This window comes from Sceloporus undulatus, chromosome 1 (genome assembly GCF_019175285.1).
Source record: "Sceloporus undulatus isolate JIND9_A2432 ecotype Alabama chromosome 1, SceUnd_v1.1, whole genome shotgun sequence".
NCBI lineage: Eukaryota > Metazoa > Chordata > Lepidosauria > Squamata > Phrynosomatidae > Sceloporus > Sceloporus undulatus.
The window spans coordinates 43501599-43520108 of NC_056522.1; the positions used below are offsets into that span (position 1 = coordinate 43501599).

Here is an 18510-nt window from a genome sequence, read left to right on the forward strand (position 1 = left end):
CAGTGGTTCAAGTTACTTTTAAATATACGCTCCATAATTGTCCCTCCACATTCACTGGGGTTAGGGGCACAAGACCCCTGTGAATGTGGAAAAACCTGGTAGTGCCATAATTAAATGCCTGTACTGCAGGCATTCAATCACAAACCATAACAAAATGAAAATCATCACTGAGAAATGTAAGGTACTGCACTTAGGGCAGAAAAATGAAATGCACAGATATAGGATGGGTGACACCTGGATGAATGAAACTACATGTGAAAGGGATCTGGGAGTCCAGGTAGACCACACATTGAACATGAGTCAACAGTGTGATGCGGTAGCTAACAAGGCCAATACGATTTTAAGCTGCATCAATAGAAGTATAGTGTCTAGATCAAGGGAAGTAATAGTACCACTCTATCCTGCTTTGGCCAGGCCCCACCTTGAATATTGTGTCCAGTTCTGGGCACCACAATTTAAAAAGGACATTGAGAAACTGGAGCATGTCCAAAGGAGGGTGACTAAAATAGTGAAGGATCTGGAAACCATGCCCTATGAGGAACTCCTTAGGAAGCTGGGGATGTTTAGCCTGGAGAAGAGAAGGTTAAGAGGTGATATGATAGCTCTGTTTAAATATTTGAAGGGATGTCATATTGAGGAGGGAGCAAGCTTGTTTTCTGCTGCTCCAGAGACTAGAACACGGAAAAACGGATGCAAGCTCCAGGAAAAGAGATTCCACCTCAACATTAGGAGGAGCTACCTGACAGCTGTTCGACAGTGGAACAAACTCCCTCGGAGTGTGATGGAGTCTCCTTCCTTAGAGGTCTTCAGACAGAGACTAGATGGACATCTGTCGGGGATGCTTTGATTTAGATTTCCTGCATGGCAGGGGGTTGGACTGGATGGCCCTTGTGGTGTCTTCCAACTCTACGATTCTTTGATTCTAGGTTGCGAGTTCAATATCAGCCAGGGGTTCAGTGTCAACTCAGGCTTGCATCCTTCCATGGTCGGTAAAATAAGTACCCACCTTGTTGGTGGCAATTAGCTTACAGTTGCAAACCGCTTAGAGACTGCTTAGGCAGTATGAAGCAGTATATAAATCAAGCTGCTATTACTAAAAACTGCAAATAACAGAAACACTATGATTTTACCTGAGCGAACACGTTTCTATGAATCTGTAGGTCTTCCGGTGCAACTCTGTGGTCAACATCTGCCAGACACTGACCATAAAATTTCGCTGGAGAAGCTACTAATGTCTACTGGAGGGTTCTCTGTGGGAATCTCTAGGTCCTTCGGTGCGATTTTTAGTTGAGTGGGTTGACCATAGAACTGTGCTGGAGGACCTAGATATTCCTAGAAAGAAGATATTAATAAAATCAGTGAATAATCAAAGCTGCAAAAGTCAAAATCACTAATATGGAGGAACAAATGTATATGGTTTTAATTGTTTTAATTGTAGTCTTTTAAGCTGTTTTAACTTGCTAATACTTTTTAAATTTTGTTTAAATTCTTTTATTGTTTTAATAATAATAATAATAATAATAAAATTTATTTATATTTCCCCGCCTCTCCCAGGTGAATAGAGGCAGGATTACAACCCAACAATAACAATAAGATACAAGAATTAAACATATAATTTTCAAATATTAAAACAGTTAAAAACAGTACAGTCAAACAATCATAAGATATAATATTCTGATCCAGAATAGAAGAGTCAATGATGTCTTTACAGAAGATTGGGTGAATAGGCTTGCTGGAAGAGATCCGTCTTAACTGCCCTCCTGAAACCCTCCAAGGAGGTAATAAGACAGATCTCTTCCGGGAGATTGTTCCATAGTTTAGGAGCCACTGAAGTAAAGGTTCTTTGAGAAGTTGAAACCAGTCTGGTTGGATGTACTTCCAACAGATTTTCCCCAGAAGTTCTGAGAGTGCGGGGTGGATTAACTCGGGCCCTCATGTAGGGCTTTATAGGTGATTAACAACACCTTGTATTGCACCTGGAAGCTAATAGGTAGCCAATGAAGATCTTTCAAAATAGGTGTTATTTGGTCAAATTTTGAAGAACCAGTGACCAATCTGGCTGCCCTGTTTTATACTAATTGGAGCCTCCGAACTTGGTACAAGGGTAGCCCCATGTAGAGCGCATTACAGAAATCAAGGCAAGAGATTACCAGTGCATGTACACTGTTTTAAGCTGAAATTGTTTTAAGTTGTTGTTTTATCTGTATATTGTCCTGAAAGCCCACTACAAAGGGCAGAATATAAATATTCTAATAATAAAATGATTACCGGTAGCTGCAGTGCTTAGCTTTCCCACTAGATGCCAGCCTGTTCCTACTGATTTTCCTAGTGACTGCTGTATAGTCTGTCCATTAAGGAGCTCCTTATACTGGGTGAAGAAGCTTGGCATGACATAGTAATCTCTTGTCATCCCTGTACAGATCTTTTCATGATAGGACAGAAGATCCATAGCTATTTACATTTATTTACAAGGGAGAAGGGACAGTTATAATTACTCTCTCCCAGAGACTTGCAGTTTATAAACTCTTTATTGAACAGTGTTGTTGCTTTCATGACAGAATTTAATTACTAGAGTCAAAGGGGCTGTTTGAACTGCCATGCTTCTGGACAAAATAAAAAATGAATTGCTTTTTGTGGAATCTTCCAGGAGTGGCAATACAAGTGGCAATACATCTTTTAAGCAGGTTGCTAAAAACACCTAGATTCAGTCACTCCTCTCCTTCCCACTTTTTGGTATTTTTGGCAGTTTATGTACCACCATTCCCCTGTGTCTCAGAAGTATACATTTAGTCCTGGTTCTGATGAGTTGACTACCCTTGTTCAGTGCTGAATCATTAGCATCTACATTTCTTGTATTGAAATATTATTTCCAATACACGTTCTATAATTCTGTGTTCTGGTCCACATATTATTTTTATGTTTAAAATGTGCTTTTTTTGCTTGTTTTCCTGTTGAGGTCCAAAAAATATTTCTTTCATCGGGATAGATAATTTAAAAAACAAAAGCCACCTTCCTTCTGCCGTGCATTATGATTAGGCAGGACAAAACTGCCAAAGCTTTCCAGTTTTGAGACTTGCTGCATTTAGTTGTATCCTGTGATATGAATAGGAATGTAAAGAATAGTGTCTGAAAGATTGTACTGTATATGTATATCTGTTTTGTGTTTTGAAACAGCAGATGATCAAAATACCGCAAGTAGCTGAAATTACTGGATTTATGACATGTCTGAGAACTTATTTTTGAGTTGCATTTCATTGTATTATTTCTAGTCTCCTCCTTAAACTATACAAGATTGTCTTTTAAATAATTTTAGAAATGGATGTTTCTTATTTGCTGTTGTTTTGGGAAAAAAGCAAATATACTCTGCAGCAGCCTTTTGCTGACCTGGTTTTCCTTAGTTGTAAATCAGGTCTAGGCTGATGTCAGGTTTGCTTTGTTTTTCTTGTAATCCGGAGGTCCACCAACCTCAGGAATTCAAAGGAATTCAAGAATTCTGTGTCCAGAAGCTTGTTTTGTGCAGCACAACTAAATGGAACTCAGAATTCTTCTGCAAACAAGTCTCCTTCTGGTAAACACAAGCCTTATTCATTCCAACAGTGTAATTTAGGATATGAAGAAGGCTGTGGTTTCTTGATATTATTAAACAATTAGAATTCAGAACCCCTGCCAGTGCCCAGAGATCATGTAGAGGATCTACATGGACCTTCTGCTTACTCATGGATGACTGAGGTAGGACAACAAAGGGCCTTGTTCCATTCTCTTTTCAATTCCACTTGGATATAATGTGCTTTCTTTCTTTCATACTTCTCAGAATTTCAACTGAACCTGTTTTGGTAATATTTGTTTTCAGCCTTTAAAAAGGATAAACAGAATCAGTTTCTTCAGTCTTGCCTCATGCATATGGCATTATGAGCCTTTGATCATTTCTGCTTTCTTCATATTGTCCAGTCTTTCTACATTCTTTCAAAAATCTGACCCAAACCAGAGATCTAGCTGCACTACCCAAGTGTCCACTTAGTTTCCAGTTGATGTGTTGTTCAGGACCTTTGTATCACTGGTTGAGAAGTCTGTACTTTGTTCATTCTTGTGCAATAACGTCAGTGTTAGCATCTGTTGTTTTCACAGTGATGGAATACTTTCCTCCTCTGACTTTAACTGAGGACAAGAGTCACTGAAAAGTTGCACCCAGTCCTCCCCAAGGAAAAACACTGGGCAAGGGAAAGACCAGATTGGCTACAGTCATTGACCAGAGATATAGTAGCTGGACCTTATTTCTCTTCTTTCTTGCCATAGTTAACTCAGTAGCCCTGGAACTGCAGAAAGAAGGGGATGGAAACTGGCAGCAGTGTCAAAGGGCTAAGGCCCAGAAGGTAGTGTTCCCACCTCAATTGAAGCAAGAATGCCAGTGCAGGAATCACACTGTTCCAGATAAATACAGTTTTGTTCTGGCAATATCTTTGACCTCTCTCTTTGCCTTTTTGCACTCCTTCCTTGCCCTTGTATGTCTTGCATTCTTACTTTGTAAAAATGAGGGCAGTATCCCTCATTATGAGCTTCTTTCAAGGACAATATTTATCTTACAGATTCAGTAAACATGTAATAAATAAAACAGGAAACAACATTAATAGAATTTTTAAACTTTCAGTTTGAGAGACTCATTAAACCACTCACAGACTCACATGCCCAAAGGCATGGAAATTGCAAGTTCAAAGCATTCATCCTTAAACTTTCTACTGTGTCATATAAACAGTAAACACTTTTCAAGACATCTTGCTAGGCTTGCTTACATCATAACTTTCATGCATTCACTTTTTCCCTTGGTTTACTGGCCCCAGTCTTCTCCCTCTGGAAGTTGGAGAAATGCTGAAGCTTGTGCCATGTCAAATTTGAATAGTGTTGATGTTTCTAAATTCCTGATTCTGATAAGCAATCCCATATTTCAGGTGGGAATGAATAGGTGTAGGAAGATGAGGGCTGTAATTCAAAAACAACTTTTAAAACGGTTATCTCAAATTATATCTCTCGTGAGGTAGGTTTCCCATGTCAGATTTCCTTATTGGATGAACCACACAAGATCAGGGCTCACCCAGTTTATTTGCATAGGAGCAAACTGTGGGATTAGTCCATGAATGTGGCGGCTGATTTTGGATAACAACCATAGGGAGTGGCTGCTGGTAGTATTCATCATGAGATTATTGCACTTGAATCATTGCTGCTGTTATCCTCTGTGTTTCTGTCTTCAGAGGAGCAAGTACAGCATGTGCACTGTGGATGTGTGCTGATAATAAGTACATTTTGTTACTGTCTAGATGCATTCAGTGTTAAGGAAAAAGCAACATGGGATATACAGTGATTGAAATAAAACATGTATGTGAGAGTCAGGATGACTCAGCAAAAGCAATTAGGAGCCACACAGGTGTAAAAGGTAATGTAATTAACAAGTCCTAAATGCCAAGACCGAAATGCAAAGTGAATAATTGAACACACTGAGAATGTTAAGGGGACAAGGTGAGATGATTAAATTCATTAATTGTGGGATGAACCAAGAGAACAATGAGAATGGTTGTACACGCCCACTGGGTGGAAACAGACAACAGTGGGTGGTATTTTGCAATGACTATAATAATGGCTATGAATTCCAATGTATTGTGTGGGTAGTAGTGGAGGAGTTGTATTGGAGCTGTATATAGTAGAATAAAGAATAAATATAAGACTACTGAGTTGTCTGGTGTCTTGGGTCAAGCTACAAGAGCCAGCTGGATCCTGAAGAAGGGTGAAGACTTCTGTGGAAGCAAGAGTGAGAAGGCTTGGAGAGTTTGTCAGGGTCTTCAGCCTATTCTCTGTAACTCTGCTGCTTTTGAGCAAAGCTTTAACCACTGGCCAAAACTGGTCAGCGCCGGTGCGTAACAAGGTGGTGAGTTCGAGCCAGAGGTGAAGAGCTACAACTCCCATCATCCCTGACATTCAGTTGGTGTTAAGTTACTTCCTGTTTTTGTTTCTTTACAACTCCAGAAAAGGGTTGTTGGTTCCAACTGAAACTACTGTAGTTTGAACTTTCCCCTGTTCTTTAATTAAAATGGTGTAATGGCAACCCTTTTCAGAGTGAGTGGCAGCAGAGTTCTCAGTTCTGACTAAATTACCTTCTGAAGCAGAGTCCCAGAAACTGCTTTGTGCATGGGTTGGGTATGATTGGTAAAATGGAAAAGAACAACACAGAGATGGTTGCACTTTCAGAAATGGTTTGGCATGGGTGGGGTTGCCTTTGAAAAAATGTGTGATGAAAAGTTCCTGTGGCTTGGATGTGAGGAACTAGTTGTCTGATTTTTCAGTCCTGGTTTAATCCTTTTTTTGCCCCCCCCCCCCCCCCCCCCATTTTTCTGAAGGCATCTTCACAATAATCAGCTAAAAATACTATGATGAATAAACTATCAACAAAATGGAAGTAAATAAGTAAATGGAAGTTGAAAATAAATTATTCAAGATCATATTTTCTTTGGGGCTACTATACAACACAATTGGTGACCCCAAATCAACTGTTTTGCATTCCCTAAAAGCCATCCTAGGGCAAATGTGAAAAAGGAAAGTGGTACAGCATACAGGAAAAGAGAGAGTCCAAGTGACAGAGCTATTATGTATAGATGTCCTGACCATCTCATGCAATTCTAATCCAACTATATTTCTAGCTCGTAAACAGTCTCTTTTTCCTCCCAAGAAAAAGCAGCAATTGGGGTTTAAGTATGTGATTGTATGTCATTTGGCCATATTAGAGTTCTGAAAATAATGGATTCTCAAATAGGGGAACTTTTTTCATACCCATAGAATTGATGTGAACTTAAAACAAAATTTTAAATACATTAAAGCAGCCACATGCGTATTATTGTTTGCATTTGTGCATGTACGTGAAAGAAGAAAATAGCAAATATAATTGAATTATAGTTTCTTCATAGTATTAAAAGCCCAGTTTTCTTGCTGTCATGGGGAAGATAAGTTTGTCAAAAAAAAAGAAAGCTTTTAGCTGGAATCTAATAGTTTGTCATTATTTGTATTTTTGTGTTTCAGCTAGCATCTCTTAAAATTAAAAGTGGTGAGATGGAAGATTTTAGAAGACAAATACTGTGGAACCAGTGATTTAGAAAGGGCAGAGTGATGTTCTCATTATCAGTTCACTTTTATCCTCAATTCACGATGTGCCATGTTCACATCAATATAAGTTGGTTAATGATGAAGGGTACTTCCAGTTGTTTAACTACTTCATATGTCTGAAATGTTTGTTTCTGGCTTTTCAATGTAGGTTTGTAAGCGAATGGACTTGGTCTGCCAGAGAATGTTGAATCAGGGATTTCTGAAAGTGGAAAGATACCACAATTTGTGCCAGAAACAGGTTAAAGCACAGCTTCCAAGGTAAGCGCTCCCTACAGTTGAAGGTCAGGAGTAATCCTTTTAAAATTCTGCATGTATAGAAAATTATACAAGGAAACCTTTCTTGTGGTATATTATATAATATATAAAAGTTGGTACAAATATATAAAAGTTGAAGAAGATATTTTCATCTTGTGCTGGAAATATTTATGGTGACAGATAAACCTCTAAATGGCATGGAGGATCCATCACACTGTCTCCTATATGTGCCTTCTTCAGACATAGGCTGCACCCACTTTGCAGAAATAATCCAGTTTGATACGACTTTAACTGCCAAAGTTGAATGTTATGGAATTCTGCGAACAGTAATTTGTTGCAGCTCTCTGGCAGAGCTCTCTGAAGAGAAGGCTAAATGTCTCACAAACTACAAACTACCAGAGGCCTGTTACAGACTGCCAAAATAAAGCTGCTTTGGGTCTCTTTAGAGGTATGCTATTTAAATGATGCATGGGTCCTAAGAGTCCGGAGGTCGCACCAAAGCCACACTCCATTCCTAAGCACTGGAGTGCAGCTTTGGTGAAGCTTCCAGATTCTTAGGATGCATGCATCATTTAAATAGCATACCTCCAAAGAGACCCGAAGCAGCTTTATTTGGGCAGTCTGTAACAGGCCATAGACTGTTTTCAAGGGTAGGTTCTGTTTTTCCTACTGCCTGGGCTTACACTACCTTTTTCTTCATGAAAGTCAGATTTGTCTTGTGACTGGAGAAGCGATGAAGAGGTGCTCCAATAATGAGATACGATAATAACTCTGTGTGATCACAAACTGCATTATAAATTTTGGGATACATCCAGATTTGATCATACTTGGAGGAGAGCCATTTAAATCACTTGAATTTAAGTTAGTCATGACAAGTTAATCTGTTTAGTTTCACTGTGTCCACACTCATATGGCAGGAAGTTTGGTAATCTGAGATAGGAATTTAAAATTTAAAAGCCGCTCTGAGAGCCTTTAGGGCTAAAGGCCGGGGTATAAATACCATAAATAAATAAAAATAAATAATAAAAAATCAACACAAACATGGATTATTTAGTTTGTCCATTGATTAAAATATGTTTAGGCTGCTTTACAAATACAATAAGTGTAACCAGTTTAAAATAGTAAAACATAATTTAAACAAACTAAAAGTGTATTAGACAACTTCATAATTTAAGCAAATTAAAATTAAGTAAAAGCTAATTTTAAACAGACTAAAAGTGTATTAAACAATTTAAACAATTAAAAAGATTAAACAATTTTATATAATATTTATTTGTTATCTTTTTGTTTACTTTATACTCCATTTTTCTTCAAGCATAAAACCATAGCAGTTTAAGTTACAAAGGGTGTTTAAAAAAAAACATATTGCAGGGTATCCATGCTGGCCATGCAGTAAAATAAAACAAAATCGAAAATCTACAAAAAATTTGAAGATACTAGTCACAACAGGGGAATCGTAAACAAGAGGGAAATAAGGACTGGGACTTAACTCTGAGATTTATACCTCCTGCTGAGCTTTACCTGTACAATGCCAGAGGTTTTTCCAGATGCAGCACTACAGAGACTTCTTGTGAAATTCAGTGTTCTCAGCCCAAATAAGAGTCCTGTGGTTTCACAAGAGATAGAGAGGCCCTGAATTCCAAGAGGAGTTAGTTTACTGCAGCTAATGAAGTTTAGAATTTGCTCTTCTTTGTCTCAGTCCCCACACTGCCAAGAGAGGCATGGCCTCTGCTATGTTGAAATCCCTCCAAACCAACTGAACTACAGCAGAGACAACAGCTATACAAAACATAGGCTTGTGATGCCAACATTGTCACATTTCTTCCTTCTGTATGATTTAACATCTTTTGCTTGATGAAGAACCAGTTTCAGAAGCTTGCACTATGTGTTTTTGTGTATTTTGGCTGGCCAATAACAATAACAAAAGCATTAGGGAACATCCCACCTCAAACCATCAAAGACAAAACACAGATTATGTGCCACAGTGGTTGAGTCTGGATGCAACTCAATGTATTTATGTATGTAAGAGTACATTATAACCTCACAGTATAATAGCAGCATTTGTTATATGTACCTACTCCCACTGAAGGACAAGTTGTACATTTTAGAAAATAAAAGGAGGGCTTTATATGTGTTGTAGCAGCAAAAGTCTTCCAGCTCTATATAACTGCAGATGTGCTAAGTCATATGCATTATTTTCTTTCAGAAATGTCTATACCAAATTGAAGGGAGGAAATATAGGTGCTTGTGCGTAATCACCAATTTCCCTTCCAGCAGCAGCTCATGTTTTAACTTTATTAGAAGCTGATAAACAGTTTTAGCATATGAAAAGGAACTGAAGTAAAAACAAAATAGCAAGTATTTGTAGTATTTCACTTTCAGGTTCTTACTTTGTTTAACTTAGAATAGAAAAACTGGCCAGTGTCATTGGTATCTAGGTTCTTAATATGGTATTATGAAATAAACTACTGTTTGTACTCTACTGAGATAATGTTTGGGTGGTTATGGAGTCATGTTGACCTTTGACAACAGATACTGTAGTAGAACCTGAAACATAACCTACTGTATACTGACAAGAAAAAGTGAGCAATGTCAGCTTTTTCTGTGATAGTAAGGTATGAAGTGCTTCATTTTGTCTGCTTCTAGAAGTAATCAAAATGCACTGTGGAATAACAATGCCACATCCAGAGGGTGAATAACATATCTCCTGGGGTTTGGTTCCAGGACCTCCTGTGAATAAAAAATTTGTGGATGCTCAAGACCCATTAAATACGATAGCATTGTAATATGGTGTCCCTTACATGAAGTGGCAAAATTAAGGTTTACTTTTTGGAATTATTACATTTTAAAAATATTTTCAAGCTGAGGATGTTGTATCCGTGAATAAATAATTGGTGGATATGGAGGGCTGACTGTATCAGAAACTGAGAAACAGGGAAAATGTAAAAAGTTCAATAAGAGAACTTTTCTCAAATTCTTTTTAAATGACACCTGAGGAGAGCTTTTTGGGAGGGCAAGAGAAGAAAAAAAATCTAAAGGATTCTTGATACTGTTAGGCCTCCATATCCACAGATTCTGTATCCACAGATTCAACCATCCACAACTTGAAAATATATTACTATAAAACCTCAAAAGCAAACTTTGATTTTGCCATTTTATATAAGGGACATCTTTTTACTATTCCATTGTACATAATGGGACTTGGGCATCCATGGATTTTGGTATCCACAAGGGGTTCTGGAATCAATCCCCAGTAGATACCAAGGGCCATCTGGTTTGCATGTCAACGGCCTACATGTTCCTATAGCCCATTGTAGGCTTTTGACATGCGAACCACAGTAAAAGGATGCAGAAGGTGAAACTGACAACTGTTTCATCCTGTAATCAGTTATTCTACTCCTGATCCTGTTAACATATATCCTTTCTAGGGTCAGATTCTTTTTCTGGCACACATCTAAATTGTTTCTGTAAGGGTCAAAACTTCAAAATTCCCTTTTCCTATAGTGTTTCACATTTTTTGCTACTTGCTGATCTCAGTAAAGTGTTTGAAATGGCTGCCTTGAATGTATTTTTGTTTTTAGACGGGAATCGGAAAGGAGAAATCACTCATTAGCTCGCCATGCAGATATTCTTGCTGCTGTAGAAACAAGGCTCTCACTGCTAAATATGACGTTTATGAAGTATGTGGATTCTAATCTCTGCTGCTTTATACCCGGAAAGGTAAAAAGTGCTGCATTAAACTGTAATGGAATACAAGAAATGCCAAGTTGCTTGGACTACATATTGTTTTGAGAATCCCCTGTAGGAGTTTGAGGGCATTCATAACTTCTCTGAGCTATTCTCTAAAAAGGATTTTCTGTGAGGCTGCTGTTCCATTTGTATAACAGATTGATTTATCTTGTTGCTAGGGCTTTGATTGTATGGTATACAAAATTAATCACTGAGAACATTTACAAAACATTAATTAAAACTGGCTAGTTTCCCAATTCCCAATACTATGGCTTTGCTGTACTTCTAAATCAAAAACTATAAATTACCCCTAGTTTTTCTAGGTCATTTGAAGAAACCTTCACTTAGTTTTAATAAACTGTAGAAGATCAAAGTTCGTATTAAAAGTTAGGTTTCTCTTTGATCTTGGCAGTACCAGTGTCTTAGCCTTTTCTGTTTCTTTTAGGTAATCGATGAAATATATCGTGTGTTAAGGTATGTAAATTCTACTAAAGCACCACAGAGAGCCCATGAAGTCCTTCAGGAACTAAGAGACATTTCATCTATGGCAATGGAATATTTTGATGAGAAGATAGTTCCAATTCTCAAAAGGAAGTTGCCAGGATCAGATGTATCAGGACGACTTATAGCAGCAGCTCCAGGTACCTCTTTTAACTAGTTTCAGGCATCTTCTGTTATGCAGCCGTTTCTGTTTCTATTTGTGTTTGCTTGCTCACTTGCTTGGATATAAACATTATATAAATAAGCAAGCACAGGAAATGAAAGTATGTTTTCTAAGAGCACAACTCTCCTCATAGAGTTTACTTGGGCTTCCTGTGACAAATGAATCTAGGAGTACTCCCAAGCTATGCATTTATTCCCCCAAGGGAGGCAAACTCTATCCATGGCAGGTTCTGCATTCACTTTCTCCCTCCTTAAGACAGATAGGGATTTCCTGCATGCAAACTCCTCTCTCTCTCTCTTTCTCATTGTATACATAGTTCCTGGACCCAGGAACCACCAATCCACAAAGCATCAATTTTGTGTGCAATTCAGCTTCAATTTCTACTTCGTTAAGCTTAAAAGAGCTAGTCAGCACTTACATAGCCCCAGCTCATTTTGAGAAGAAAAAACAGAGCCGAGTATCACAAAATTATTGATGATACCCAACACCAAAACTACTAATGGCCTTATGTAATGGCTTCACCAAGCTATTAAACAATGTGAAGGACAGTATTTGGCACACCAGAGCTTTAGTGGCCATGGGCTTGAACAGTAATCCCCCACTGCCACTGGAATCTGTACAAAGGAGTAGAATCACCAAAACAAAGTGCCCCCTTCTCTCAATTTATATTGCTGGGCAAGTAGGATACCATGATCAGTGGCATCACTGGGCACTTGCCTTGATTCTGTAGCAATTGTGACATCAAGCTCAGAGTGAATGGTTGAAGATCAGACTAGAAACTGTGGGAAGGAGCTGCAATATAGCCCCAAATAAATCAGCTTGTGGGGACCGCCAATTGATTAAATGCCCTTCGTTGAAGGAAAGAAGCCCTTTGGATCCAATACTGTGGCTTCTAAAAGAGAGAGCCTTTATTCTCTAGGAACTTTGTTCATTAATGTCTTGCACAAATAAGTGTAACTTCATATTATTACTATACCTGATTTGGTAAAGCTGCATTAACAAGATGTAGCACAGAGTACTGAAGAATTACATGCATTTAAGAACTGGTGTGGGGAGTATAACTTTCAGCTGCATCTTGCTGGTAGGAGGTTTGCAACCAGGGAAAGTACTAGGTCTATACTTGAAATTTGACTTTAGAACCAAAATTGTTTTGAAGAAACATCATTAAGACAGGCAGATATCCGAGGTATCCTTATTAAAGTAAAGCTACATATTCAGAAATCATGTCATGACTTGGATTGAGGCATTGGACAGTAGATGGGGATCTCACCTAATGTTTCTTGTATTTTGTGTCACCACATTCTTTATAGAATAATACTTGGAACTCCAAATCTTGCCAAGAAAACCCCATGATAGGGTCACCTTAGGGTTACCGTAAGTCAGAAATGACTTGAAGTCACACAACAAAAACAAACTTGGAACTTCAAGTTTGCGATGATTTTCAGTTTTCAATTCAGAAGCCAGCCTGAGTGTGATTCTTACCAAATAGTACTATTAAAAAATTTCTAAGATCTAGGATACCTTCATGGTGGTTGCCCATAGGCATCATGACCTCTGGAAGTAACAAATCATATCTTTCATAACCAGCTCTCTGATCATGAGTCATATGCAGGCCTGGGGCCATGTGAAGCACCCAAGACTGTGGCCCTTGCCTCTCCAGTCTCCCAAACCCCCCTTTTCCAGACCAAATAGAGAAAGTATGTTATCTATGCTTGGAAGCTTCCAGAAAAGACAATCTTTAAAATGTGTTTTTGGTTTAAACTGGGTCGTTTTGGTTTTTGTGTGTTTGTTTGTTTTGGGGTTTTTTTTTGGCTATTATCAACTATTATCAACACTGCAAAACATTATTTTATGTATTAGCTTGATCCACCATGTTTTAATGCCTTTTAACATTAACGGTTATTAGGCTTTTATATGTTCTCCATCATATAAAACAACATTTTTTACTGCTTATTATTCCTATTAAATCTTAATATATGTAGACTATACACAAAATACTTTTAGAGTTGTTTTGGTTGAAATTAAGTAAATTGAAGGATTTGTAAATTGAAGATTTTACTATCAAGTAAAGTGATTTAAAAGCAGCAGCTGATACTGGATACTGGTCTAACAATGAACAGCTGACAGTAACTGTTAAAGTTAAAAAGCTTAAATTCAAATAGTCATTGTTTTTCCATTAAGAAGGTTGGAAAATAATAATAGTCATTTGCAGTCCTGCTACAGAGGCCATAATATGATTGTTGCCTAGGAATGGGGTGAGTGCAGCATATCTGGGAACTTTTAAGACTGGGGAATGCTGTCGCAAGCATAGCATCTCAGCTTACAATCATTTCAATTCTGTTTGTCACTTAGCTGCATCTCTTTTTTTCCGCCCATCAACATGTATGCTTCACTGACTTTTCAAATACTTTGTTCGTTAAAGGTTAATAAAGAGTTATATCTGTTAAAGGGCACTGATGCACTGACAGCATATCAAGAAGTGGATAACTACAAAGATCAGTCACTGAGTCAAGAAAGGAAGAATTTTAAATCTGAAATATTTGAGAGTTTCTGAGCATATTCAGAACATTTTTCTTCACAGCTGAATGACCACATCCATTCTGCTTCCCTACTCAGTCAAAAAGTGGCTGTGAAACATCAGTGCTAAGAGTACAGATTTTGTATGTAGAAACCAGACAAATGCAGCCTGTGGCAACTTCAGTTTTTATGATCAGCATTATACTCATATACCTTAAAGGCACCAGATCCCTCTCTGGTCTTGGAAGCAAAGCAAAGAGAGTCCTGGTTAGTAATTAAATGGGAGAAAAACCTAGGTGCTGTGGACTATGGCCTGGTACAGACTGCTGCTTTGCGGCAGCATGGGGCCAAAATTAGGGCTGGGGAGCATGGAGTGTCCGACCATTTTGTGCTGTCCTGGTGCCATTTTGGGCACGCACACATTTAGACGGGTGCGCGCACCAATGACGTGCCTTGTGTACCGCCTCTAAATGGCGCAGTGCACAAGAGATGTCACCGCACTGCTCCAGAGTGCTAATGACGCCTTAGCAGCAGCGCAGTAAGGAACCCCGTTTCCATTTTGGAGCACATTGCCACAGCAACGATGCAGGGGATAAAGGGGCAGCCTCTGCCTGCCCTCCCCCCCATCTGTCCAGTCCCTATAGTTCAGAGGAAGGAACTGGCAAAAATACCTCTGATTATTGCCTAAGAAAAGGCAGTGTTCCACTAGTGGAAAGGAACTTGAAGCAAAACGATGGAAGTCTCGCATCTTTTCTCACCCCAGGCTGGATGATTTAATTTGCAGTGCGGATATCCATACTAATACTGCAGAATATGTCCAGTTCATTGTAGTCCTTGTTATTGAATGTACCTTTTGCAAATGGCTCCTGCATGGCTGTGATGGCATTTAAATGACAAGATCATATGGGAAAACGTGGTATATGAGCGTTGACTATGGTATCAGTGCATCACCAGGTAGGTAGTAGGGTAGGAGGAGAAGAGTACTGATTTTGTTCGAGAGAATCATAGAATAAGCCTCTGCTAACATGGTTTGGTCATTTATATGCTATCCCAGTGACACAGGAGTTTCTCACAGAAAAGCACTTTTGATGCACCTAGGGTAAAAGTTTACAGGACAGAATACACAGTTTGAAATGTGGCATTGAAACAACACACAGTTAAAAGGGATATGTTAGCTTGAAGTGCAACCTGTTCTACTGGCTGCAGTGTAGAGTCCTAGCTGCACTAACCAGTGTTTTACTCCTTACCTGATAAGAAAGCATGTTAAAATATTCAAATAATGCCTTGCCACCTGAAGCCCAAGGTTTTGTTTGTTACCTTGTAAAATAATAGATTTGCCTGTTCATATTGACTTTACAAACCATCAAGTTCAATTTTGTGATACTCTGTTAAAATCTGAAATTAGGCATGGGAAGGCTTAAATCTCTTCTTTCTGCAGTTCCAGGTCCTTCTGCAGCCTTAACTACAATGCAGCTCTTCTCCAAACAAAACCCATCAAGGCAAGAAGTTACCAAACTCCAGCAGCAAATTAAAACCAATGGTGCAGGTGTGACTGTGCTGAGGCGTGAAATTTCAGAGCTTCGCACCAAAGTGCAAGAGCAGCAGAAACAGCTACAAGACCAAGATCAGAAACTGCTTGAACAAACCCAGATCATTGGTGAGCAGAATGCCCGACTGGCTGAGCTCGAACGCAAACTACGAGAAGTCATGGAAAGCGCAGTTGGAGATTCCTCGCGGTCAGCACCAAGTGAGGAGACTCCTAGGAAAAGGAAGAAGGTTGTTGAATCAATAGGCTCCCTTAGAAAGTCAAAACGCCTTCGAAATAATAAATAACTGGGGGAAATGACACCACCAAAGGAATGCACTGCTTTAGTGGCCCTAAGCAGGTTGTCTGGTCTAGATCCTGCAATTCACAGCATGGTGTCATTTCAAGCTTCTGGTTCAGCAGAACACCATAGACTTAAACAGTGACTTTCTCTCATTGCTGAGACATTATTTTTCAAACCTTCCCTGCTTCTGTTTGAGTGGGCCTACTGCACAGGATCATTATAAATTGCCATAGATTTGTACTAACCAGAACTGCTCTATCATGTTCTCAGAGGTTAATTTTCATTTTCTGTGCAGATAACTATTAAAGTGAAACCTATGTTTATGCATCTGTTCCCATAAATTCAGCATCTGAAATACATCCAGAATTAATTGGTTATAAATTTAAAAATGGATAAACAGCAGATGTCCTGTTCACTCAAAAAGACCCACTTTTAAAATTTATTTTGTTTTGAGGGGAAAAGGTTAACTTTTTGTTGCAAGTGACCTTGTTTAGAATGTTTGAGATGTAGGTTATACATGTGAGAGTATGCATAACAAGTAAAAATGACTTCTTAAGCTTACAGTATTGGTTATATATAGTTTTGTAAATTTAACAAGCAAGGGGTGTCAGTCTAGTTTTCACAAATGCATACCCTACTTCTAAGCATCAGGAGCCATATTTTTATCTTGCATGGAGGAATGCATGCATTGCTTAGTCAGCTTGGTAAAGCATTTGCCTGAAATTGCTGTTAAATTGTTGGCCTCTCCCATCTTTTTGTAAAACAATTTCTTGGCTCCTTAGCCATGACTCTGCATATACTTTCGGCACAGCTGTTTCTTTTTCTGTGAGGCAATTTTGTCTCACCTCTGCAGGAGAATATATAAACCAAGCTATTTTGCAACTTCTACTTGCCTGTAGATAGCAGAGGTACTCAGCTAAAGTAGTTCTTCAGAGGTTGGTTCCTTTTTGTCTCTGGGTTTCTCATGCTACACTACTGATGCTTGTTAGAAGTTTTAAAAGACTATTAATTGTTGGACAATACAGGTTTGCTATGGCATGGTTCAAGTTTTAAAAGTTTCTGTTGACAAAAGAACTTATTGTTATGTGGCAAGAACTCTCTGTAATACTGTGTTCCAGATTTCTTTATCCTAAAAAGTAAATTGACTTCATACAAAAAAAAATTAATTTCTTTTGCACTCCGCTCATTTTGAAATTATAACTGGAAAAACATGTCTTACACTGTACAGTTTCCGGATTTGTCACTTTAACAACCTCACGTAATGTACAGTGATTTTCCCCCAATTGTATTATTTTTAATAGCATTGTCCATGGTTTGATTTGGTGTAAACTATACATGTAGCTTTGTTGTTTGACTGTTACATTTTTCTCTTAATCTGCTGTTGTTAATTGGGACTTCTGGTACAAATGAATGAGGAACTGAAAACTGAATTTGAGTGGTAGCTCAAAAGGCTGCTTTTGGCAGACATTTTGTTGAAATACCTTGTTTAAAATGGGAGCTTAATATTCATTTTTATTTGTCAAGGAAAAGTTTTCCAAAAGAATGTTCTGGGCTTTTAAAAAAAGATGTTAAAAGCCTACTAATTCATAATTTGGAGTAAGTTTACTGTAAAACAAAACATTACAAATTGGTGTCAAGAGTTTGGAGTGTTTTATTTTTTAAAAAAATCTTGTTTTGCTATCTTAAGGTCTTTTTACTCTTTGTGTGTTTTTTAAATTTTATTTTAAATGGGAGCAGGCTATTGTATATTAGCAGTGGACATACACTAAATTGTCTCAAGGATAATAATAACAGTTTTGGAACATTCATTTGAACGTTTCTTATTTTAAGTATCTCTGTTGTATCAATCAGCATCACTATAATTCATGAGGAATAATTTGGCAGATGTATTCCAGATCTACAAAAAAGTAGAAGTTTCCCCTATTCACGTATATGCCAAACTTTCATATGTTTGATTTTCATCTATGTCATTGTTCTGTCATCATCTTGGTAATGCTTGAGACAAAAGGTAAACAGGATTATCTCCACCTTTGCCTGTGAAACAAACTGTCAGCATTTGGTAGAATACACTTGGATGATGATATAAAACAGGGATGGGGAGTTAATGGCCCTCCAGATGTTGTTGAACTGCAGCTCCCATCATTCCCTGAACCTTAGTTATATGGGATAGGACTGATGGAAGTTGCACTTGATCCATATCTGGAAAAGTTGACATGTTCATCATAACTAGAATATAAAAAGAAATCTGATTATCTACATAAAGACCTGTCAGAGAAAGACCTGATTGATGAGCAGTCAGAAATGTGTCAGGGGATATGGCCTCTATCCTTTAGTTCATGGGTTAGGAAGCTTTGCATTTTAGATTATAAATGC

The 18510-nt window shown here is 38.2% G+C and overlaps 1 protein-coding gene across 1 annotated transcript in view; it reads left to right on the forward strand.

The window, feature by feature from the left end:
* The window catches only part of FBXO28 (F-box protein 28), a 34465-nt gene extending 16520 nt beyond the window's left edge, over positions 1-17945 (forward strand). Inside the window, exons 2-5 of the mRNA XM_042476816.1 lie at positions 7292-7401; positions 10980-11118; positions 11573-11768; positions 15747-17945. Coding sequence (XP_042332750.1) covers positions 7292-7401; positions 10980-11118; positions 11573-11768; positions 15747-16141 — 840 coding nt within the window. The 3' untranslated portion in view covers positions 16142-17945. The remainder of the gene's footprint in view (positions 1-7291; positions 7402-10979; positions 11119-11572; positions 11769-15746) is intronic.
* Positions 17946-18510: the final 565 nt, after the last annotated feature.